The sequence below is a fragment of the Aythya marila genome (assembly GCF_965140915.1).
Source record: "Aythya marila genome assembly, chromosome: 7".
NCBI lineage: Eukaryota > Metazoa > Chordata > Aves > Anseriformes > Anatidae > Aythya > Aythya marila.
This window is the reverse complement of record NC_139048.1, coordinates 21,916,272-21,926,536: the sequence shown is the minus strand read 5'-3', so window position 1 is coordinate 21,926,536 and position 10,265 is coordinate 21,916,272. Positions and strand designations below refer to the sequence as shown.

Genomic DNA, 10,265 nt, shown 5'->3' with positions numbered 1-10,265 from the left:
CTATCCAAAATGCTCTTTAAATAAGAGACATCCAATATACAATTAAATAAGTAATTGCTACCTCTTCACTGAACTTAATTACTATGCAGGTATTCAAAGTTTAGGAAGAGTATTCATGAGCATGGCAAGTAAGCTTGTGTGTTGTTTTTTTTTGAATGTGGGATAACTGAAATGTCACAATCTAAGCATTAAGGACAGAGCAATGATGATGCAAAGCAGACAAAACAACTTCTTACGCACCAGCATAAGCTTACTGTATCTATAAACCAGTATATGCCCTAACTTTCCTGCCAGGGTTCAAACCATACATTTGGGCAGTACATAACAGGCTGAGAAACCCAAGTTTCAGAATTAAGGAAGAGTGGGATACTAGAGAATCTTTATTTCCTTAATTAATATGGATTACAAATGGATAAATATGTGCTAACTTGGCTTCAGATGAATAATAGGAACTAAAGTAATACAATAGCCAAAATTTCAAATTTTGAGGCAAATTAAAAAAAATGAGGGGGAGCTCATCTCAAATACTGGCAGCAAGCCCGTAGGAAGAGGAACTCACACATTCTCTATTAGAAACTTTGGCAATATCAAACTTGACCGCAGCCATCTATTTTGAATTTCTGAAATTACAGAAGATTACTGTAGCTACAAGATACTGCTTTTACAAACTAGCACCTCTAAGAAAACCTCACATTTGTATAAGCATGTCACTTGGCTGTTAAAAGCCACCAGCTTTCTCACCTACCTTTTTCAGTGGGTGGAACTTGTATCAGTTTGTAGCTTATCCTACAGATCTGTTCCACTTTACAGTAAACCACATCCTCAGGTTAAAGAAATTTTACTAAAAAAACTTGTTTTCAGATGTAACTGCTAGGTCCCAAGCTTAAGTCTGCATAGCTAGAACTGCTCTCTGCATTAGCAGCCTGAAAATGCTGCAAGATCTCTCAGCACTGACACCATTATTGACAGATACATAATGCAGTATCAAAAAGGGCTAGCTTCAACACCAACACTTCGTCAGCATATTGCAGAACCAGCTTCACCAGCCTTGTGTCACTCAACCACCAGGGGAGGATACACAAAGCTGCTGTCTCTGGAAGAGCTTCAATCCGCACTTCACTGACCCTCACTAGAAGTCACCATCAACAGTTACACTTACCTGGAACAAAAGGCGCCCTGAACACAAACACAGTTTTCCTCAGGGAATTGGTTTTCATTGTGTGAGGCTAATGCCTTTTGCTGTGGGTGTGCTGACTCCCGCCGTTTCCCCAGACGCAGGAACGTCCGCTGCACAGTTTGCAGTAGCAGGGTTCACACTCTCCCCACTAACAACCTGTACCAACACCTGTATGAATAGCACGGCTTAAGGAACAGAAGGATGTCATTACTGAGGATTTCTTAGTCAGCTTTTGATATCCTGTGCTGACAAAGGTGACTGTCTCAGAAGTTGTCATCCTCCTTCAGCTACGGAGAGAACTTTGTTAACAGCATGATATCTGTAATTTATCTAGTATTACTAAATCCTAGGTGCCTTCTGCCACTGTTGGACTATGTTCAGTCCCACATCACCAAGAAATGTTGGTCCTGTGAGGTTACAGTGTTAATGTGTGAAAGCTGACAGAATTTTTTAAAACAGAAGCTTTATGTGAATTGTAGCAAGAGGTTCTACGACAGAAACAGAACAGTAATTCCATGCAATTGCCTTTGCTTTCAAGTTTGCCAAGTAAAATTCAGATTTGATGAAGTGCTAGCCAGAACCACAGTTCTTCCTTTACTGACAGGATCAGGCAAATCCCATTTCAAGTTTTCAGAACCTCGGTTGGTGCTTCTAGAACAGATGACCCATCAGGCCTCTGGAACAACTCCCATTTTCTCCCACTGGTTCTTTTGACTGTTAGTTTTACTGGCAGCGAAGACAAAAACAACTGCTTTTAATCCTCTTTTCTGTTTCAGCAACTGCACATTTTCTGTTCAAAAAACATCATTTAGCTTTAGCATTTCTGCTCTGTAAGAGCTGTTTGCCCTTTTTACAGTATTATCACTGTTCAGTTAATACTGACAACCAGACATTTTGTACAAATGCAGTTTTATTGTTTTAACAGAACCAAAGAAAAAGGTTGAAAACGTTAGACTATACAACACATTTTGGTTTATAAACAAAGTTTTATAGTGGTAAAACATTTCTAAATGACATTCATGGTCTTTTTTAAAATTTCTGCTGCATTTCAGGTCTGAAGACCAATAGTGTTCAAAAAAGCAGTAATTGCATAAGGTGAACGAGTATCTCAGCTTCTACAAAACAATTTAAGAACTTACAGCAAACATTCTGGAAGAATATCAAAGGCAACCATGATTTATAACTTTCCTGCAAACATTACTCAAACAAAAAGTGATCTTTGGCATAAACAATTATGTATTAAAGGCATTAGTAATATTGCATTAATATCAGTCAAGCAACTAAACAGTGATACTAAAGAGAAAAAAAATATCTCACAGAGAAGCTTGAAAGAGGGTTTGGGGGGGCAGAGAGGGGTGGGAGTGTGAGGAGTATTGAAATGCAGGAAGACTATTTAGAAAATCCCTTAAAAATAACCCCTACCTATTCAGTGTTATTTACTATTAAATAGAAATTACTACATTACAATTACGTTAGAGATCTGGTACAAACCAACCAAACGCAAGACATTCAGGTTAAGGCTCTGGCACTCCTTCCTTACTCCTCCTGTTCCAGGTAATCGCAGGAAGAGAATACTAAGGAAAGATCCTAAGTACCATGTGTTTCATAATACCCAGACACCAGGAGAGTGAGCTGAAGATGAAGACACGCTTTTTCTTGCTAAGGTCAGTTAGTTTGAGGCAGATGTATTATAATCACTTTAACTTCCCTTTTTAGATAACAGTGCAATGAAGGGGAAGGGGGAGAAAGTCCAAGTGTCACAGACAGGCAAAGAACAGCTGAGTGTTCTCTCTCTTTTCCTTCAAGCAGGGGAAAAAAAATCAGTCTAATAAGGGCATTATAGTAAAGGTCATTCAACATCTTTCAGCAAGTGAAAATGATGAGGACATTATGAGGTCCAAGCTGATTTGGGCACAAGTTTGTGAATGCCCCTTGCAAATGTATGGAGATCCGTTCTAAAACTGTAATTCCCCCCTATCTGTCAAATGCCGAAAGACACAATGGAGCAAACAAACATAACTGTATGTAGGAAGGCATGTTACATAATGGAAGGATAAAAACTTTTGAAGCCTATTTTATCAACAGTGTGTTTTGTTTTTTAAAATTACTAAGACTTCAAAAACTTTTGAATTTCCAAACTCCAAGTATGTTGTACTCAGATATTTTTACTCATTTCATTTAGCATTAGGAACCACTCTTTGCTGGAAGCCATCTTGCTACCTAAGGAGTTTCACATCCCTGCACTGCAGTGCTTGGGTTTCCAAAAGCTTACACACTACTACTGCATTGCTGGAAACATGCAGTTGGCAAAAGGTCTTTTGAATTTAATATTCTTAATCTTTTAATTTCCATCTTGAGTGGATGCAATAGCATTAGATGGAAAATAATAATAATTGCATGTGTTTGTGCACATTTGGTTTTTGAAAGGAGAGAGCTGGCACGTGACACTTGCTGGACCTGGGCATGTAGCTAGTTTAAGAGAACCAGATTTTTTCAGCCCAGTACATCGTTAAATTGAGCAATAAGGAGAGCTGCATGAATTAAGGACTCCAGCAGTAAGGCTCAGGCTGACAACCGTGTGCTATCAACATCCACCTAGAAGCATTTCAGTATAGCACAAGTACTGAAATGCATACCTGCAGGGTGACAGGAGGGTGACGGACAGCTCCAGTTTTCACTAAAGCACTGTTGCCAAGCAAAAATCAACAGGAAAATAAAAAATAAAAATTAAAAACATAATTTCAGATGTGGGATTTTAATCCTCATCTTAAAATGGCTTTCCCCTTCCCACCCCTTTTTTCTTTTTTTAAAAAATCCAAACCTTCCACCACTTCTGAATGGCTTAAGAACAACCAGTTACAATCCTGTTGAAGAGGTGAATTTTTACATATCCTTGATTGTCCCTAAATCACTGCCTAATAACGCTGTTAGTGTCCCAGACTCCCAACACAAGCTTAAAGTGAGGTGCACGTATTATACCATCACATGGAAACTACTGGAATATGCAGTGCATAAATGAAATGTGCTTCTGGGATTACAGATTTCAAGAGAATCTTCATAAGCAAAAAAAAAAAAAAAAAAAAAAAAAAAGATAAGAACTGTCTACTATCAGAAATGACTTCGAGGTGTTTGATATCAAATGTGTTCTGAAGATATTTGAAATGCATTCTCTTATAATTCATACCCTTAGAATGGGGCATTAGCATAAGCTAATTTTAAGCTCATGTATACAGCACCTTTTGCTGTTAATAAATCTTCCGTTTCCAAAAAAAGGCATTTTAAGTTACAGAAGACAATACTTATGTGGCTAGTGTCTACTGATACCATGGAGTCTTTCTGACCCAGCGAAGAGTGAATCCAGCATCTGTTCTTATTTTAATGGATGCTGCTTCAGCTTCTCTCACAGTTTCCTTTACAGACTGCATGAGGTTCTGGGCATTATGAACCAACATCTCAGTTGCCTGTCAAAAAAAAAAAAAAAGAAAAAAAACTTCTAATATACGTTGAAATACCACATTCAGAACCATGCACAATAACTCTCCCAATACAAGCATTTTTAAGTCAGTCTCTGAAAAGTAAACAAAAACAAATGAAGTTTCTGTTCACTCACAGCACCACTTTCCTGTTTTTCACCGTACAGTTATTAAAAGCTCAATGCTTCAGACCTGAATAATCTCTCAGAAGCCAAAAGACTGCAGGATTTCAACTGAAAACATGCATTTGGAAGCCAGAACTGTAAGATACTCAACATAATGTTGGAGAACAACTATTTTCACTGCAATCCACCAGAGGGTGCTACTACTCCTTCGGCATTAAGCCTGCCCTATTTTTAGAAGTTCTTTTGCTAGCTCACTTCTGACTGTTAAATTAAAGGAGATAAGTAAGTTGTTCATATAAAAATTTGAACCAGAGTAACTTTTTGGCTTGGCAAGGACTGACGTTATTCTATTAAACTGTAGCTTTTGAAACAGCAACCAAGGTGTAAAGTTATCCTTAATAAATAGCTAAGGTATCTTCCAATCATTGAGTTCCTGGAACACATCCAATCATATCTTATCATATCTTTCTACCCATGAAACTGACCAACAGTTCCACCCTACCACTGATTTTTACACCTCTTACCTGTTCTGATTCTTCATCACTGATATTAGTCCTGCCCAGCATGGTAGCTTTGACAGTGGAAAGAATTTTGAGTTGTGTACTGATGGTTGGGATTCGCTCACAGACCTAAAGAGTAAGTATAAAAAATGCTTCACGTTACGAATCAAACTGATACACTTTCTCTATTTGCAGATTAATTCTTTGGTTTTGTTTTACTGTTAGAAAAAAGAATAAGCACAAAGGAGACCTTGTAATCTCTAAGACTTTAAGAAAAATTGTTAAAACAACAGAACATCTAACTTTAGGTGCTTCTAATTTAGGAATTTTGGGGATGGGACATGCATTCTCCCTTTGTCCATATATTTCTCAAGGGTTTCACCCAGACTTAGGCATGGAAAGATATGATTTGGATGAGAGAAAAAAGTACTGAGCGTTAAAATTCTGCCAATATTCTTTGATATAAGAGGAATGAGTAAATGAAATACAAAGCAACGTAGATAGACATAGGATAGACCAGTGCTCATAGCACAGTATTTCTCACGACCTCTTAGGCACTGGCATCTTCTACGTATGTGTATACAAATCCTGACTTGACACAATATGTACTACCATGGGATCTAAAAACAGACTTGGAACTTGACAAAACTTTATAATTTAAGGAGAGATAACGTGCTTTACTTCAAGAGCTCCTGTTCATACTAAGAGAAGAACAAAGTATTTTCAAGGCTTTTACATGTTAGCTCATTACCTGCAAGAGGTTCGTTCTAATGCGTTTGTCGGTGCATTGCTTGGCCACCTCTTTGGCCAGTCGAGTGACTTCATCTGAGGCCTTAGCGATATCTTTCGCACACTGAATAAGGGCACGCTTGTTTCCACTACCTCCTCTCACCAGGCGTGACATCTCTGCCATTAGCAGCGCCATTCGTTTAGCAGCAGCAATGATGTCATTACCCTGAAGAAAACAACATCAGTGAGTGTTTGTGCCTGCAAGAAAGCTTCCCAGAAGTCACATCTGAACAGCAGTATACATTTTGGCAGCAACCCTTTCAACAAGTCAAGGATTGAAGAACCATTTGTGAACACAGAAGAGGTTTCTTCGAGGAACAGGGAAGATCTGCACTAATTATACACTCATGACATACTTTTCTTTCTAACGCTCAGTAAAAAAAGCTTGCTACAAAACTGGAAAAAAGAAGCGGTAAAGAAAAATGTTAGTTTGTCCATGGAATAGGAGTTACTGCTTTGCTGGCTATGTTTTAGGATAAAGCATATTTGTTTGGTTTTTAAGTATGCTAAATAGCTTGTTAAACCAAATAGCACTAATTCAGTTAAATAGTGTAGTCATAACAGTTGAGCATAAGGTTTTCAGTGGCATCTGAAACTGAAGTGTTAAAGAATATTCTGTGCTGCTACCTCGCTATGTTGCTGAAGGATAAATGGAAGATAATCTGTAACATAAAAAGCTTTGTCACAGGTAATGTGGAAATGAGATGCAATGTTGTTGGTTTTGGTTGTTGGGTTTTACTGGGGGGAGAAGGGAGTGAAGTTTTTTCTTGGTAACACTTCTTCCTTTTTGACAAATTCTCTCCCTTTAAAATAAAGGCTCTAGGAGGAGAGAAGAATTTGAAGTTAAAAAGATAAGCTAGAAATATCATTAAAATTCAAATTTCTTTCATTAAATACATCAAATTCCATCACATAAGTACTTGAGAAATATTTGCAATATGTGAATTAATATGACCAAAGGAAAAACATTTCTCATACACTGTTCCAGAGAGAAACCTAATGCAAGAAAAAAAGCAGACCAAGATGATCAATTGTTAATAATCTGTTAGTATATTTAGATTCACCTTCATAAGAAGTTGTTAGAAAAATGTGAAATATTTAGTGCCATGAAGCATTCCTGTTGTGTGGATGAAATATTAGCATGTGAGTTTATTTATTAGCACACTCGTTCTTCAGTATAATTCCACAATTAATGACCAATGAAGTCCAGAGCAAGAAGTACACAGTGAGAACCCAACTGACCAAATGTATTCTGTCCCTTTGCACATAGTTCCATGACGCACTACTAGCCATGAAGGTATCCCAAACATTTAATTAAATATTGCACAGACACAGGCGACACAGAAAGCTGAACTATTCGTTACCGTGACCTAATATCTAAACTGTTTGCTAGTATAACCAGTTAGGATGCAAGTGACATAACACAAAGCTTTTCCATGTTTTCACGCAGGATGATCAAGAAATTAGGACCAGTGTCATTTACGAAGCCCTCAAACAAGTTATCCAAGCATCAGAATCTGAAAACGACAAGAACATTTTAAAGCCCTTTTTATTAAAAATAGTTTAGTATATCTCTACATACATACATATAAATATATGTATAAATACACACACGTGTCCCTAACCTTTGTTTGTTATATGACACCAACCTTACTTTTTGCAGCATGCTATAAAAAGTGACCAGTCTTGCAAACATTTGTGCTTAGACAGAAGAGACAGGCTACTTGTGAACATCTGAACCCCATGTTAGATTTCCACTGTTTTTACACAAACACTATCTCAATTCAGCAGATAACAGCATTCAGTGCAGCTTCTTCATAGAAGAATTCTCTCAAAACCAGCATTTGCAATACAGCCAAGTGCAAGCCAGCAAACAGTCAGTCCTCTTCAATAAACACTGCCATACAAAGCCATTCCTTGTTCCAAGGTATTTTAATTGATGGCATCAATGGAGGCAAAGCACAATAGACATGTTAAATGACTTCTTGAATACTGTATACTCTGTTGTATCTGGAAGTCATTAAGAAACCATTAACCATGGCTTCCCAGGTAGCCCAAATTAATGAAAAAAGAAAAGGGGGGAGGGAAGACAACCGCTGTTTACAATTTGAAAACTGCCATAACAAAGAGAACAGGCAGATGCAAAGAGAGAGGAAGCCTTTGAATATTAATAAGTGACCCAAATCAAGCTTCAATCTGGCACTGACAGACAGATCTAGCAAACTTGTGAAGCCACTCTCAGTCCTTAAGATGAAGTGCAGGCACGTTTATTCATTCAGAATGATGGGACCCAGCAGGGATCAAGAGTGATGCAAATGTGTCAGCGTTCCAAATGGCTGGATGCACACAGATCAGTCCCCGGGGGAGACTCAGGAGTACCTTACTAGACCACTTGGTTGCTTCCCGATGTAGAGACTGAGCAGCAGCCAGAATGGGCTGGTTAACAGGCTGATTGGTTGGCATTAACAGCAGCTCAGGCTCGTAATCATCTTCAATGTCAGAGGGGAGAGTGAATTCAACATCTGCATCATCCTCCTCATCTATATCTACACCAGCCTCAGCCGCTTCATTAACCACAGTCACAGGCTTTGCAGGTGGCAGCAAGGGTGGAGAAACGGGACAGTTAGTACAAGAAGCAGAATTTGGTAGAAGAGCATGAACTGAGCTGTTTTAGTGACCAAAACATCCTCTTAGTCTCTCGAGATCCGACAGGACAGTTCTAGGATCACGTAAAGAGGGAGGAGGGGAAGGAATACAGAATTAGCAGAAGGAAACAAACATTTCACCTGTGAACCAAAGTTACCAAAACAATTAAGAAGTTCCAATTCAAAGATGCAGCGACATTTTTCAACTCAGCGTACAGCTTCTACACGCAGAGGCTGATTTACAGAACAACATTTTTCTGGCAAGACAATGGTGAAATGAATGGATTTTCTGTTTTAATGAAAGCCATTTTCACTGGCTTGAAGCAGGCACAGCAGCTGATGACTGTGGTATTTGTGCAAACACAAAGCATGTATGAAAGCCTTTTCACGTATATGTAAGAAGAGATAGCAGCAGGGCCACAGAAAAACCACTGACACTGTTTGCTGTCAAGAAAAAAAGGGTGATGGTGGCAGGGAAGATATTGTAGAAATGGGTATTGAAGTACTGCAGATAATGCGAAAAAGAACAAAACCAGGTTATGAAAAAAGGAGGTGATACTGAATGTTATGAATGACATGAATATTACAGTTCTTTAAAAAGACTGAAACAGAATTAGTAAAGTAAGAGGATTATGAAGCATATTATACTGTTTTGCCACAATATGTTGTATCCGTTACCTTTGAAAAAAAGATTCAAGCAAATAAAAGGAGATCACAAAGATGAGGTAAAAGTCCTATAATAGTACAGTCATTCATAATATAATAGCATTTCAATAAAAAAAGATATCATACAAATTTACCAACTGCATTTCTTTGATGAATGCTACATGTCAAGCAACCCTTAGCAAAAACATTTGCAACTGAATTTTACTTAAGATCTGATCTTTTAATAGAAAAACATCTATGTCAGTGAAAAAATGCAGTTTTTGGAAGAACAAGTTCTAGCATTTATATATTGACAAATCAACCCATCTTTGAAGACTTAAATCTAAGCATTAATTCAGTGAAAAGTTTCCAGTATCCCTCGTTTTGATGCTAGTTTTGACACAGGAGCCTAACTAAACAAATAAAACTTCATTCTCTCCTTTATTCAACTGAGGGGGAAAGGCAAGGAAATCTAAAGCAATAGGTGTTTGTTTTGTGCTCTGTGAGAAAAGGAATACACGGAAGCCCAGAATCTACCCAGTGAAATTGAGTTTTTGTTAAAGAAAAAAAGTAATGAACTTTAAATCTTACAGGAATGGAGAATGTTATCAAATGCTTTTAAAGATTACTTACTTGCCCCCCTATAAGCATAATACATAGGAAAATATCAGTGGGCTAATATAAATGGCTAAAAAAGCAGAAGGCAGTTGACACAGCCTGTTGCCATTTAGTATAAGCAAGACCTTGTGTTTCTGTCTTTCCAGATCAAGACCTTGTGTTTCTGTCTTTCCAGATCTAACACATATTCCTCAGTAACAGTGTCCATCAAATCTCTTCCACCCAATAAGGAAGTGGCTTCAACTACAAAAATATTTTTGAAGTTCTATTTTTCTGCCCTTTATGATTGTCTG

At 37.8% G+C, this 10,265-nt stretch overlaps 1 protein-coding gene across 4 annotated transcripts in view; it reads right to left on the bottom strand.

Moving 5' to 3' along the window:
* Positions 1-2,050: 2,050 nt before the first annotated feature.
* VCL (vinculin) overlaps positions 2,051-10,265 on the bottom strand; it is a 62,866-nt gene continuing 54,651 nt past the window's right edge. For 2 of the 4 annotated variants that reach the window (XM_082764949.1, XM_082764950.1), the window contains exons 19-21: positions 6,027-6,230; positions 5,300-5,404; positions 2,051-4,638 (exon numbers count right to left, since the gene is read on the bottom strand). In XM_082764949.1, the coding sequence (XP_082621075.1) occupies positions 4,492-4,638; positions 5,300-5,404; positions 6,027-6,230 (456 nt within the window). In that variant the 3' untranslated portion in view covers positions 2,051-4,491. Of the gene's footprint in view, positions 4,639-5,299; positions 5,405-6,026; positions 6,231-8,443; positions 8,784-10,265 lie in introns of those variants that run through there. The other 2 variants (XM_082764952.1, XM_082764951.1) reach the window with 2 other exon arrangements.